The sequence below is a fragment of the Oncorhynchus masou genome, chromosome 24 (genome assembly GCF_036934945.1).
Source record: "Oncorhynchus masou masou isolate Uvic2021 chromosome 24, UVic_Omas_1.1, whole genome shotgun sequence".
NCBI classification, from domain to species: domain Eukaryota; kingdom Metazoa; phylum Chordata; class Actinopteri; order Salmoniformes; family Salmonidae; genus Oncorhynchus; species Oncorhynchus masou.
In genome coordinates this window covers 73,998,494-74,013,930 of record NC_088235.1, presented here as the reverse complement: position 1 = coordinate 74,013,930, position 15,437 = coordinate 73,998,494, and the positions used below count along the sequence as shown (strand labels likewise).

The window sequence follows — 15,437 nt, the reverse complement described above, 5'->3', positions numbered from 1 at the left end:
TCCTGCCTCCTCACGGGACAAGGACTGACCGGCCTTCATGTGGTCTCTTCATCACCATCAATGGGTCTGCAATGGAACCTGTTACATGTTCACAATCGAGGCCATGCATATGTGGGAGAGGACTACAGTCTGGAGAGCATGCTGCTCTTGTCACATGGGTGTCTTTGTCCTTCAAATGCATTGGTTTGGTCATAGAAATACATTCCATTTATATAACTATGGGTGTGGTATACTTTGATGTGTTTAGGCTAATGGAGATTGACTTTAGCAAAAGATGTGTCTTGTATATGACAGACAGACAAGCAGGCAAAGATAAAATAACAAATCAATGTAGTTCATGTTTGGAACATCTATACTTTAATTAGCACAGCATGTCAATGATTTCAAAGGGATCTTAAATGTGATTCTCCTCAGCTAAAATATCATTTCATTACATGTTTTCAAAGGTCCAGTGCAGTCAAAAATGTGTTTTTCCTGTGCTTTATACAGTTGAAGTCAGAAGTTTACATACACTTAGGTTGGAGTCATTAAATCGCATTTTTCAACCACTCCACAAATTTCTTGTTAACAAACTCTAGTTTTGGCAAGTCGGTTAGGACATCTACTTGTGCATGACACAAGTCATTTTCCAACAATTGTTTACAGACAGATTATTTCACTTATAATTCACTGCATCACAATTCCAGTGGGTCAGACGTTTACATACACTAAGTTGACAGTGCCTTTAAAACAGCTTGTAAAATTCCAGAAAATGATGCCATGACTTTAGAAGCTTCTGATAGGCTATTTGACATCATTATCACCTCCAAAAGTCTGGCTCATCCTTGGGAGGAATTTCCAAACACCTAAAGGTACCACATTCATACAGTGCCTTGCGAAAGTATTCGGCCCCCTTGAACTTTGCGACTTTTTGCCACATTTCAGGCTTCAAACATAAAGATATAATACTGTAATTTTTGTGAAGAATCAACAACAAGTGGGACACAATCATGAAGTGGAACGACATTTATTGGATATTTCAAACTTTTTTAACAAATCAAAAACTGAAAAATTGGGCGTGCAAAATTATTCAGCCCCCTTAAGTTAATACTTTGTAGCGCCACCTTTTGCTGCGATTACAGCTGTAAGTCGCTTGGGGTATGTCTCTATCAGTTTTGCACATCGAGAGACTGAATACTTTCGCAAGGCACTGTATGTACAGTAGTACACAAGTATAAACACCATGGGACCACGCAGCTGTCATACCCCTCAGGAAGGAGACACGTTCTGTCTCCTAGAGATGAACATACTTTGGTGTGAAAAGTGCAAATCAATCCCAGAACAACAGCAAAGGATGAAAAAGCCAGACTACGGTTTGCAACTGCACATGGCGACAAAGATTGTACTTTTTGGAGAAATGTCCTCTGGTCTGATGAAACAAGAATAGAACTGTTTGGCCATAATGACCATCATTATGTTTGGAGGAAAAAGAGGGAGGCTTGCAAACTGAAGAGCACCATCCCAACCGTGAAGCATGGGAGTGGCAGCATCATGTTGTGGGGGTGCTTTGCTGCAGGAGGGACGGGTGCACTTCACAAAATAGATGGCTTCATGAGAAAGTAAAATTATGTGGATATATTGAAGCAACATCTCAAGACATCCGTCAGGAAGTTAAAGCTTGGTCACAAATGGGTCTTCCAAATGGACAATGACCACAAGCATACTTCCAAAGTTGTGGCAAAATGGCTTAAGAACAACAAAGTCAAGGTTTTGGAGTGGCCATCACAAAGCACTGACTTCGATCCTATGGAAGATCTGTGGTCAGAACTGAAAAAGCGTGTGCTAGCAAGGAGGTCTACAATCCTGACTCAGTTACACCAGATCTGTCAGGAGGAATGGGCCAACATTCACCCAACTTATTGTGGGGAGCTTGTGGAAGGCTACCTGAAACATTTGACCCAAGTTAAACAATTTAAAGACAATGCTACCAAATAGTAATTGAGTGTATGTAAACTTCTGACCCATTGGGAATGTGATGAAAGAAATAATAGCTGAAATAAATTATTCTCTCTACTATTATTCTGACATTTCACATTCTTAAAATAAAGTGATGATCCTACCTGACCTAAGACAGGGAATTTTTACTTGGATTAAATGTCAGGAATTGTGAAAAACTGAGTTTAAATGTCTTTGGCTAAGGTGTATGTAAACTTCCGACTTCAACTGTATATATTTCCACACTATGAGGTTGGAATAGCACTAGTAAATTCAGAAAATGATGATAATGCCCCTTTAAGTGTAAGAGCTGTTTGAAAAGGCCGTCTGAATTTTCTGCCTGTTGTGGTGGAATAGAGGTTTGTCCTTTCACGGTGAAGTCTGTGGTAAAAAGGTCAACAGACCAATATGAACTAATTAACTAATTAACAAACCTCTCTGCCAATAACAGCTACTTTTCAGTTTTCCCCTTCCCACTCAGAACACTCCCAGACAGTCCTAGAATTTGTTTTGAGAAATTGCTCTGTGCTCATTTTTTGTTGAAAATAATCACAGTCGGGCACTTAATTGTTACCCAGAAATGATTCAGATATTGAGATTACAACTGCTACATTGGACCTTTAAGGAAACCATCTTGGGGCAGCAGGGTAGCCTAGTGGTTAGAGTGTTGGACTAGTAACCGGAAGGTTGAAAGTTCAAATCCCTGAGCTAAAAAGGTACAAATCTGTTGTTCTACCCCTGAGCAGGCACTTAACCCACTGTTCCTAGGCAGTCATTGAAAATAAGAATTTCTTCTTAACTGACTTGCCTAGTTAAATGAAGGTAAAAAATCTTGAGTTTGATTTAAACCAGCAGAGGGGGTTGTTATTCACAACCACAGGAGAGAGAGACTGACTAAAGGCCACGCAATGAGAGGCCAGGAGTGGGGTACTTCCTCTGTGACATACTTGGAATTATAAGGGGGTGTGTTACATTTTTTTTTTTTTTGCCCTGTTGGTATCCCTCCCTATTCCAAATTATAAATCCACAGTCTCTGGACTCTGGGCTGACCAGACCCATCATCCCCACATAGCATAGCAGGACTAAGGGAAGTTACAGTCTTGCTCAAATTAGTTCCTTACAGTTTTCTTTATTCAGCCTATCCAACACAAAAATGTATCTCATTCTGTTATGGGTATTGATACTACCAGTAACAGGTAAGCAGTGATTCTATTTTTATCATTTACACTTCACAATTAATGTGACATGCCTTCAAACTATGTACTGTAGGTAGCCTACTGTGTGGCAGTGTATGGCATTTTAATAGGATTGTGGGTTGCCTTGGGATGTAAACTCATCTGAAAATGTCAGCATTGTACTTAACGATATGTACATATTTAAATGCAGCCGTAGTTGGCGAAATATGATAGTTTACTAATAGGCTTATAACCTAGAATTCAAATTGAATTTAAAAAAAAAAATGATCATGAAGTTTCCTTACCCTACTTTATAATTTTGAAATATGTCAGTAATCATGAATGTGAATTCTAATTCATTGTTATTTTTTTCATTTCAGCATTTGCATTTCATATGGAGCTGAAACCAAAGAATGCACTTTTGAAAGTTGGTGATAGGCATGAGCTGCAATGCTCGGTGAAGGATTGCAATGAAAAAGTTACCATCTCCTGGGCTTTGCTGGAGGACAAGCCAGTGTTTGCGAAAATAAACACCTCCGGGTCGGAATCAGTGGCGGTCTTTGACCCTGTGGCCACAGCACACGATGACACACTTCTCTGCAAAGGCAGTTGCGGAGAATCGACCAAGCAACAGCGTGCTGTTGTCAAAGTATACTGTACGTCCAATCAACTTAATTCAGAATAAGCCATCATCAGCCATTGTTATAAGCCAATAAAAATGTATAATACATGCTTATAGGTTCTTTATTAATTGTTATAAATATTCTGAATGCTTATGATTTGTAATGCTTATCATGCTTAAATGCTTATACATGAAATTCTAATTTATTCATAAATAGTTTATTAATGCTTTAACAACCATGCAATGTATTGTAAAGTATTTACTGAATTAAATCAGTCCAATTGAATCAGTTTTAAATGTACATGTTTAAAGTAGGCCTTTGAATTTGAATTTCAAACACGTGCAGCTGCATGTAATAAGATCGCAATTTGATATTCCAGCATTTCCAGAGGCCCCTGTCATATCAGGCCATGACCAACTTCTCTTGGGCCAGACCAACACTCTGACATGTGAGGTGACAGACGCTTATCCTGCAGAGCACCTGAGGCTTGAGTGGCTGCGAGGAGACAGCATGCTCCAGACAGATGCAGAGTCTGTTGTGTCCACCTACACGTTCACGCCCACCCCCGAGGACAGACAGGCGAGCATCACATGCAGAGCCACTCACGATCAGGAGGGTGTGCCTGATGATGAGAAGACCAAGGAAACCTCTGTTTCTCTCACAGTGCTTTGTAAGTTACTACTGCAGCGTAACTGTTAGGCAAAGGGAAGTTGCTGGTGATAGATTGAAGCATAGTTGACGTTATATGATTAATATCAAATTACCCATATAAGCACTGATCTTAAAGTCAGTGTTGTTTAGGCAGTTATTCTGTAACGACCAAATGTCATCCATAGTTCACAATATATATATATATATATATATTATATATATTCTTTCAGATGCCCCACAGATTACGTCAATATCTGAGCTGACTGTTGTGAGAGTTGGCTCCAGTCCCACATTGATGTGCCATGCTGAAGGGAACCCCAGACCAGAGATACAGTGGAAGGCCATTGGTCCGCACGGACAGGCTGTCATAGTAGGGCAGAGCGAGGAGCTTGTCCTTACAGAGATGACACTGGTGGATTCTGGTCAATATGAGTGTGTGGCAAGCAACACCATAGGAAACAGCACAGCCAGCGTGAACGTCATTGTTGAAGGTAGGATAATAACTACCTGAATTTCTAAAAATGAAAATGAATTTCTCCTTGGTCTTGTATTTTGGATAAGTTCTGTTTGGTGTCACTCTATGATAGTGTAATAGTAAGGAGACATCTTTATAGCTTTGTCTAAAAAGTCTGTTTGGGGGAGCAATCTCATTAAAACAACCTCTTAAGTAGCGAGCTAAACTTCTGTCTTATGTTATGTATCCTTGATGACCTTCCCCTCTGGTAGCTCCCCCAACAAACACCTCCATCACAGTGAGCCCAGCCAGTAAGGTGAAAGAAGGGGAGAACGTGACGGTGTCCTGCCTGTCAGACGGAGCTCCGGTGGGACGGATGGTGCTGAGGAGATTCTCTGAGGACCAGGATGTAGCTCTTCAGTCCAGCAACGGCTCCTCCACCTCCTTCACCCTCTCCTCTGCCCTGCTAGCAGACTCTGCTCTCTACCAGTGCGAGGCCTTCAATGAGCACGGCAGCCAGAAAGTCAGCACCTTGCTCTCCGTTGAAGGTGAGATTTTTTTAAAATGTATATTTGGGTAACATGGTGGATTCTGGTGAAATCATAAGTTGACCTTAGGCTTTGTGCAGTAGTTATCGTAACGACTTTGGTAACCACATTATAATTACATAATTGTAGTGTTGTACATGAAACAATGGCTGGATTCTAATCATGGAAACTGGAAAAATGATGTTTCAAAATAGTTACCAGTATAGTCAGAGTTTATTACATGTATGTCTAATTACACCCATGTAACCTCATAATACATTTAAATGTAAAGTATAACCTGAAGCTGTACTATTGTGCTGCAAAAATACTCCTTCAGTTGAACTATAACAATGTTCAGATAAATCATGTAAGAGACATGTCCTGAAGAAAAGGTAGACATTTGTCTTAGTCAACGCACTGAAACCCAATTTCCCTGGGGAGAGCAAACTGAGTGTTGAGTCACCAAGCCATTGAGTCACCAAGCCTCTTCTGGGTACAAGAGCCCTAGAAAAGTGACACCCCAGATAACAGAAATAGTCAATGTTCTGTTCACATGCATACAGACGTTCGAGGGACTCCAATGTGGATTGCTGTTATTTTTACTCCGTGCATGTGTTTCCCACCTCCGGGTTCGATGACATGAGTGGGTTTGAATACAGGAGCTACTCAGAGTAATAATTAAAACCATTACTGGGATGAAGTAGTAGATGGTAAAGATTATAATAATGATCATGATCATGTGGAGTAGAGGGCTCTGGCTAAATGTTCATTGTTTTACCGATCAGCTCATTTCTATAATGTTTACCTGCCTTTGTGATGTAGCTTGACTTTTAATATACTCTTATGTTTGCTTTGTTTTTTTTCTGTTGTGTATTAAGTTGTGGCTAGATTTGATTTCGCTAAGAGATTTTCTTGCCGGATAGTGAATTGGTTTTAAATGAATTGAATTAACTGAACTGAATTGAACTGAAATGGTGCAGAATCCAATTGAACTTGATTTCTATTCAACTGAATTGAGCAGAGGAGTCATCTATCCTTTCTCCGGTGGTTCTTTTCTCTCAGCTTATCCCCTAGAGGTGGAGATGGTATCGGGGGTGATGGCTGAGATGGGATCCAAACTGGTGCTCTCCTGCCTGGCTTCGGGATGTCCCCAGCCAGCCTTCTCCTGGAGGAGCATGCTGGACATGCCCGTCCACAGCCGCACACTCAACCAGGACTCCCTCTCCCAGCTCCACCTGGGCCCACTTGGGCTGGCCCATGAGCAAGCCTACACCTGTGAGGCCAAGTGTGGCTCTGTCATCAAGTCCAAGCAAGCAGAGGTCAAGGTCTTCTGTGGGTATACTATACATCTTGAGAAAGATGACTTGGCTTTGTTTAGTTCAATGTATTTACTTTGAGTTTGTATGTTATGAGAAGGAAGAAAGAAATGTGCTTAGAAATAAATCAAATAAATGTGCTTGTCATTGGCCACTTTTTACAGAAGTCCAATGACAGTTTGATATAATTTATTACATTTTGTTTGGAAATGTCCGGATGAAAATAAAGTTAATTGGGGTTGTTTGTAATTTGCCTGACACTTGTTCAGTGGTACCAAGGCATGGCACAATACATTCTAAAGGTTTATGTAGATATAGAAACTGTTTTGCTCGGTGTGGGGTAATGCTTAGGTTCACTTCAGTGACTTGGAAAGAGTACAGTGACCCTTTGTAGGAGGTTGGAAGAATAAGCATCCTCTTATGAAACCAAACTTAAGACTTAAAGCCTGAATGATCACTCAAAACCATGCTGCTCTCCCACACAACATGGGCAGAAGTCCAGAATGCACTGGTATCAGTAGTCTGGTTCAATGTGGGAGAGAGATTACATAAAGTGAATAATGATAAAAGTACTCCAGGGTCACTGAAGACTTCTCAAATTTCCCGTCGGTGAAATGTTGAGTTTTGCGGAAGCGTTGTCATTGTATTAAAGTGGTTATAAGCGTTAGTGCGTTCTAAGCCCCTGACTCACATGATTCTATGGAAAGGGCTGTTCCACAAATTGTGCTGATTAATGCCTTCCTTACTCACAGTCTTTTTAAAAATCTGCTATCCTATGGAAAAGTGTCAGTTCCTCATATCGGCACGTCACAATCTGAAACACCCCATCTTTAAACCTCCAAAGTGAAGAGTCTACCCTTTAACATGACTGACTAAGTCGCTCACAGCGCTATCTGGTCTCATGTGCTTTTAGCCACGTGTTGATATTTTCCTCTACCCATTTCTCTCTCCTCCCCCAGCTTTTCCCTCGGACCCTATCATCGAGAACCCGGGACCCTTTCTGGAAGACGGGGAGGCCACCTTATATTGTTCTGTAGCCGATGTCTACCCAGCCAGTCACATGCAGATTCAATGGCTCGATGGGGAAACGGAGCTGCACTCCGGCGTGGGTCGGTACTCCAGTGAGCTCCAGAATGTGACGTCAACGTTATCTTTTTCGGTGGAACCGGAGGACCAGGGGAGACGGATCACCTGCAGAGTCGGTCTTCAGATGGACGTGGTCCATCAAAGTCAGAGAGAGAGGCAAGCGGTGACTGTACTGGAGCTCCACTGTAAGTGTTTGTACAGATTATTGAAGTCGAGCTCAAATCATGAATTGTTGATGCCCTTGGCCATTGGGTGGATACGTTTCTTGATGGTCCCCGAGAGCCGCAGGGTGTTGCAGGCCTTTGTTCCACCCCAGCATCATAACACACCTGATCCACTCATTGTGTTCTGAATAGAGGACCATGAACAGTTGATTGCTTAAATCACTTGTATTTACCCTGGGGTGTCCACACACTGCCCTTGGAACTTTCAATATAGGGAATCTGTCATGCCGAACTTCAGTCCTTGAGGTGTTAATGGCGGTTGTGTCATGCGGGTTTCGGAAGCCTTATAACCTATATGTTTTTTTATAAACCTAAACTGAGTCTGATGTTTCCTGTGCAGATGCCCCCAGGGGAACCACCATCACAGTGAGCCCAGCCAGTGAGGTGAAGGAAGGGGAGAGCGTGACGGTGTCCTGCCTGTCGGACGGCGCTCCAGTGGGATGGATGGTGCTGAGGAGACTCTCTGAGGACCAGGATGTAAAGCTCCAGTCCCACAACGGCTCCTCCACCTCCTTCACCCTCTCCTCTGCCCTGCTAGCAGACTCTGCTCTCTACCAGTGTGAGGCCTTCAATGAGCACGGCAGCCAGAAAGCTAGCACACACGTTACAGTTAAAGGTGGGTGCCAGGCTTCCGGCACGCACACACCACATTCTTCTTTTATTTCACTACCATGCATTCGTACTGGAAACAACAGGAAACTTTCCCTAACCCCAGTTCGTTTTTTTTGGTTCTTTAATTAAGGTACTGTTCTCTACGCCAACAGACCTTTTTGTTTTCGCTTCCTGTTTAGTATTGTTTGCTCTCGTGGGTTGGAGCGTGGCCTTTTCCTTGTCATGTCACAGCTGTCGGTATCTAAGAACATGATGTTTAAGTTAGCCATCGGCTGTTGTGTTGTCACACCATGCCACAAGACACTCATATGATACTTAACACTGCACAGGAACTCAACAACATGAAATGACATAACGTAATTCTATATAATGGTTCTATAGAGCTTGTCTCATTGACATTTCACACATTGCTGTCAGTAATTTCACACATTTTGCTCAGTTATCTACTTTATAGCGGACGGTAATGTTATGTTGTGTTGCAAACTGCTAAAAGACTGAATGTCTTACAGTATTTTGCACTATAACTGCACTGCACCATATTCATGTTCGTTTTAAATTTGTTTTCTCAAGGCATTGTCTTCCCTCAGTGTTCAGGTGTGTTCTATTTGACTTTTGTCTAGCACCTCCTAGGAATACAACAGTCCTGGTCTATCCCTCCACTGAGGTTCAGGAGGGCCAAAATGTCACCGTATGCTGTCGCTCTGTTAGCTTCCCCCCACCTGTGGTGGTTTTGAGAAAACTGGACAATGGCACAGAGCTCTACTCCCCGGATGGGAACTTCCTGCTGGTGAACCTTACGCCCAAAGATACAGGCCTATACCAGGTGAATGTGACCAATGACCTGGGCTACGAGACTAAGATCTTCAGCATTAACGTCATGGGTGAGTGAAATGGTTTAGTGTAGAGAGCTCTTTATTTCCCTTCACAGCTTTGAACCCCACGTTCAACTGAGAAATTGGAAACAGGGAGAACGGAGATATCGCTTTCTCCCCAAAACAAACAACAGTGGAATTTGAGAACAGTGAAGCTTTAAAAAGTCAAGAAAATTCCATCCACCCATAACAAACACCGGTGTCATTTGAGAGGACTCGAAAGCTGTGAAAACATAAATGCCATTTTTGGCCAACATGCCTCGTCCTCACTATCTCCCTGTTCTTCCCATCTTCCTTTTGCCTACAGAGAAGCATTCCAGTCCTTCACCTGACTGGAACCAGATAGTCATTCCTGCTGTCTGCGTGGGAATGATGGTGACCACCACAGTCCTAGTCCTGGACAATCTTAGGAGAGCCAGGAGGAAGGGCTCCTATGAGCTGGCCAAGTGTAAGCCCGGCACTGCATAGACTAGAGGAGTCTAAAACCTGTGGCCCGGGAGCCCACTTGTGCTACCAACATGAACATGTACTGTCTAAAAATGGTTCTTCAGGCAAAATGACTTTGACACTCCTGATGTAAAGACATACCAAGGGACAGACTCACCTGGAGTGAACTCCTGGCCTGAGAGGGTACAGACGAGAAGCTTGCCCATTGTCCCGTGTCCAGGCCTTTGGCCGTGTCTAGTCTTGACAGTTCATGCAGCTTTAGCATTCTAATCATAGAGTTCTGACCATGGAATTCCAAACGTGTCATGCGTCTGCACCTACATTTAAATGTGTCTACTGTGTCCCCATTGTGTCCACAGATACCCTTTTCCCGCACTATATTTGAATACAAGTATGCATTCTACAAACGGTAGAATAGGCTAAATATGATAATACACAATAAGTGATGGCAGAAGCTAACTACTCTAGCTAACTAGCCAGCTAACCTCTGTAGCTAGACAGCAAGCTAACAAGCAATGCTAAAGGCATTGCAAATGGGTTACCATATCTCTAGTCAAACAAAAAATAATTTGTCTAAATATTAGGTAATTGGCTAGGATTTTTGAGGCCAGCAAACATGTTCCTCACACGCTAGGAACGTATTTCATACAACTTTATAATGAAAAGGTGCCTCTCGATCTGAACACAATCAGACCACAAAGCAACTTTTGTGCGCCTCGACCCGTCTTTTCAATGCGATCTTCGTATTCCGATAGCAGAAGTCGCATGTAAGTGTCCAGTGTAGACATGGCCTCAGTCAAAGGACAGGGGACAAGGCCTTATGACCTTTGGAAGTTACTAGAACAGGGTAAGAAATAGAGACGCACCTTTGTGGTTGGATGTTGGGTCTTCTGGATATGTGTGTATGTGTCAACCATTGACTTAGTGTGTATGTTTGTGTTTTACGGTGTATATCCGTTGGGCCTTAGGTTCCCATTTCTATAGAAACCTACGAAAAAAAACTGTAATAGGGGTAACAATCGAACTGCATCTCACTGTAATTTGCTCCTTTATCATTTCTTGGCAGCTTTCATTTAAACCCATTGATGTCTAAGTGCCACAACAGTAGGATGAATGCAAGATGTTACGTTTCTTCAAACTAAATCATACAATAAAATTAGCAGTGATAAGAAATTGAACTTAAAAAAAAGTGAATGTATATATGAACTTTGAACTATATCAGTATGATGTGTGTCAGAAACGACACTATGGTTTCCCAAGGAAAGGAATAGACAGTGTTGTGGTAATGTAATACAATATGAAAGCAACACGTATTTGCCTCGTTGTTTTGACTATTATTTAGGTCTCTAATGTGGGCTACCCTTATTAGAGGTGTTGTATGTGTGGAGAGGTTGCAATGTGTGTGGGGTATTTTTGTTCCCCACCGTTTACTTAATTTTGGCGGGATATGAGAGCTGGTTTGGTACGTGTTTAAAAAGTTGTTTAAAAAAAATCAAAGCCTGTATATAACTTAATTTGTTTTGTTTATGACTGTTCGTAATCACTATTGAAGCAGTGAAATGTTTTTCCCTATTTTCTATGAATTGTGTTTGAATGTAAGTTTGTTTCATTATTAATAAATATTTATTTCCATAACTTAAAGCTGTTAATTGAAATAGTAGCTTTGGGATTTGGGAACTCCTGTTGCAGTGGAAAAAGCCAGGGGAAGTGAAGAGAATTAATGGGGGCTTTTGTGTGAGTCAGCATGTTCAGCATGAATTTCACTTTCAGTTCCTGGAAGTAGTACTATGGGTGCTGTGACTAGTTAGAGCGAAACTCTCTTTCCTCACTTTTGTGATTGTCTCCCTACTTGCAATCCAAGGTGAGGATGGAGAAGGTCAAGTGGATATGAAACATTGAAATTCAAGTCAGTAACAGATTGATCAAGGTTATATGCCTTGTGCATGCTGGTTGTGGGAATAAAATTGTTTGACTATGAACTCAAATCGATGTCTTAACCAATCTACTGAATAGACCACAGCTTTGGGAAAAACTCAACCTCTTTTAGTTATAGTATCTATTCTTAATTACAGGGAACATTGAGTTTCTCAATTACATAGTGAAAAGCTAATGAAAAGAGACCCACTTGTCTTACAGTTCAGAGAGTCCTATGTATGGGTTCAATTTCACACCTTAAAGATGCACTCTTGAACGCTTGTATAATTTCAGCCAGTAATTTTGAAAGTGGTGCTCACGAGCCAAAAGGGGTCCCCATTTGTTGTGTACTATGTCATCAAATTATGTACTATGTTATCCATTTTGTCTGATATGTTACGTCCTGCAAATTATTATAATTGTTTTTTTTTTTGCATTTCGTATAATATGTTAAGAATGCAATTTGTACTATATGTTACACATTTTTTTTGCTTAAGAGCCAGGATTGCATCTTTAAGTATTGAAAAAAAAATGGAGGAAAAGTTCAATAAATCTATAGAAAAAAACGAAAGAAAAATGTATAGAATTTTAAACAAAAACAATGATATCAAAAGCAAACAATTATTTTAACGCGAGAGAAAAACTGATTTGAAAACTAATGGAAAAAAAAAATTTGCTCAACTTTTCCAACAACCAACCCTATTGAATCCATTTCGGCTACGCTCTTGCCTACAGCTCCTACCTTTGGTTAGGTTACTAGTACAATAAGAGTTTAAATTCAGACAAGTTACAAATGTAATCCATGACTTGTGTAAGTGTCATTGTGTCATCATGGTGGATACACAAGTCCCTAGTTTAAATACAATGATGTAGCTAACTGGAAACTTTTGGCATGGGACTAAAATCACAATGGCCTATTTGGGTGTGACAAGCACTTGGTTTACTAAAAACATGTGGACAAACAGTTAGCTATGGCTGGCAGTGGCTAGCTACAGGCTTGCAGCCTTGTGATTCATTCCATTTGGCTAGCTAGTCAGACAACAAGATAACCTACTTGAAAATTGTCACGGGTCAATAATGAACAGACATTAGAAGTGTACAGTCTGAAATTATTGACACCCTTGATAAAGTTAAGCATTAATGACTGTATAAAATAAATAATAAAAACCTTAGCTATATTGTATGTTCCAAACATGTTTGAAATTATATTATTATATACTAATACAATTACTCAGAGATAGAGATTTGGTTTAACAAATAATATTTTGTTTTCTGAAAAAGTCAGGGGTCAAAATGATTGACACCCCTGTTTTCAATATCTTTTAATATCTCACCTTGGAGGATAACAGCATTGAGACGTTTATGAGTTGATGGGATCTTAGACCATTCCTCCATACAGAATCCTTCCAGATCCTTGATATCCTTAGTCTGTGCTTATGTACTGCCCTCTTCAATTCAAACCACAGGTTTTCAATGGGGTTCAAGTCCGAAGGCTGAGATGGCCATTGTAAAATGTTGATTTTGCGGCCAATTAACCATTTATTTTGATTTGTGCTTGGAGTTATTATGTTGCTGGAATATCCACTTGCGGCCAAGTTTCAGCCTCCTGGCAGAGGCAACCATGGCAAAGGCAACCAGGTTTTTGACTGAAATGTTCTTGTATTTGATAAAGTTAATGATTCCGTTGACCTCTACAAGGGCCCCAGGACTAGTGGAAGCAAAATAGCCCCATAACATCAAAGATCAACCACCATATTTTACAGTAGGTATGGGGTTGCTGTCAGTGCATTCTCATTTAGACTCTACACCCACCACTGGCGTGTGTCCAAAGAGCTCTATTTTCCTGAAATGTACCTGATACCTAGGGCTCTATTCAATCCATATCACGGCAGTTCAGCTTTACAGCATGATTGAAATGTGCTGAAAACGTAAAGGCAAGGTTCCCGCGTTAGCGGAGACTGCATTCAGGGTAAATGCTGCACATGTTGGCTGAATTGGAAATTACATTTACATTTCTGTCACGCAATCTGTAACACTTTAGTGATACAGATTGAATAGAGCCCCTAGTAGGCTGGGGATGTGTCACACCAAACTAAACTGGTGAATCATTGAGTTCCAACATCATTAGTGTCCATGAGCTTCCATGTTCTGTCCTTAAAGATGGCCATTGACGTCTTGAATCAAGCGCATATTGAGCCCCCATAGACACTGATAGTCGTTCTCAATGCGCTTAATAGGGCAAACAAACGAGGGCGGATTAATGAGGGCCAAGCGTTACTGCTATAACAAGCCTGTATCATGTTCCCAGCTTCTTTCTTCAGCACATTGTCTATTGATTCTCTTTTCCCTTTCCTCCATAATGGCTAGTCACCATGGAAACAGTCCCAAAGCCTGGCTCCAGAAGGAAAGAGGGGTGTCAGGGTTGTTAATACCCAGAGGACAAAGATGTGCGAGAGAGTAGGGGAGGTGCAAATGGAACATTGAAGTCTGTCTTAGAGAGGTGGCAAAGTAAGAGACAAGGTTTCTCCAGGCCACTGTGGTCTTCCAAATGTAGAGAGACCCATTGGAGCGGAGCACCATTTTAGGTGTGAAGAGGAGCTCCTTGGCTGTAGGCCTATTTTGGGATCCAAAGTGTATGGGATAGTAATGCAGTGCTGTTGCTGAATGTGAAAATAACCAGCAAAGTCCTTCTGTGGAATGAGTTCGTGTTTGCAAGCGGCTCCATTGAGATACATTTTCTGTTGACATTCATGGGGTAGAAAACACTGCTCTTGATTTATACTGAACAAACATATACATGTATCATCATGTTTCATGAGCTGAAATAAAAGATCCCAAAAATGTTCCATATGCACAAAAAGCTTATTTCTCTCAAATGTGCACACATTTGTTTGCATCCCTGTTAGTGAGCATTTCTCCTTTGCCAAGGTAATCCATCCACCTGACAGGTGTGGCATATCAAGAAGCTGATTAAACAGCATGGTCATTACACAGGTGCACCTTGTGCTGGGGACAATAAAAGGCCACTCTAAAATGTGCAGCTTTGTCACACAACACAATGCCACAGATGTCTCAGGTTTTGACGTACCATGCATTTGGCATGCTGACTGTAGGAATGCCCACCAGAGCTGTTGCTAGAGAACTGAATGTTCATTTATTTAACATAAACCGCATCCAACGTCGTTTTAGAGGATTTGGCAGTACTTCCAACCGGCCTCACAACTGCAGACCACGTGTAACCACGCCAGCCTAGGACCTCCACATCCAGCATCTTCATCTGCGGGATCGTCTGAGACCAGCCACCTGTATTTCTGTCTGGGGAAGAACACATTCTGATTGGCTGGGCCTGGCTCCCAAGTGGGTGGGCCTATGCAACTGTACATACTACCTCAATCAGCCCGACTAACCGGTGTCTGCATGTAGCCTTGTTACTTTTATAGCCTCGCTACTGTTATTGTTCACTGTGTTTTTACAGCTGGTTTTATTTCTTTACTTACCTATTGTTCACCGAATACCTTTTTTTGCACTATTGGTTAGAGCCTGTAAGTAAGCATTTCACTGC

At 41.5% G+C, this 15,437-nt stretch overlaps 1 protein-coding gene across 2 annotated transcripts; it reads left to right on the top strand.

The window, feature by feature from the left end:
- The first annotated feature begins 3,011 nt into the window (after positions 1–3,011).
- On the top strand, positions 3,012–11,596 carry LOC135512618 (vascular cell adhesion protein 1-like). 2 transcript variants are annotated; one of them, XM_064934829.1, is made up of 10 exons: positions 3,012–3,170; positions 3,530–3,805; positions 4,152–4,442; positions 4,654–4,914; positions 5,150–5,425; positions 6,467–6,736; positions 7,680–7,991; positions 8,371–8,646; positions 9,263–9,523; positions 9,822–11,596. In XM_064934829.1, the coding sequence occupies exons 1-10, from the start codon at positions 3,128–3,130 to the stop codon at positions 9,980–9,982; spliced, it is 2,427 nt and encodes an 808-aa protein (XP_064790901.1). In that variant the 5' UTR covers positions 3,012–3,127; the 3' UTR covers positions 9,983–11,596. The 2 variants fall into 2 exon arrangements, with proteins under 2 accessions (XP_064790901.1, XP_064790902.1); XM_064934830.1 differs by lacking the exon at positions 7,680–7,991.
- The last annotated feature ends 3,841 nt before the right edge of the window (positions 11,597–15,437 follow it).

Excerpts from the sequence above, each read along its gene's own strand:
- LOC135512618 (XM_064934829.1), top strand. The coding sequence starts at position 3,128 with ATGTATCTCATTCTGTTATGGGTATTGATACTACCAGTAACAG. Across the intron at positions 4,443-4,653 it reads TGTTTCTCTCACAGTGCTTT|ATGCCCCACAGATTACGTCA; the intron begins GTAAGTTACTAC and ends ATATTCTTTCAG. Across the intron at positions 9,524-9,821 it reads CTTCAGCATTAACGTCATGG|AGAAGCATTCCAGTCCTTCA; the intron begins GTGAGTGAAATG and ends TTTTGCCTACAG.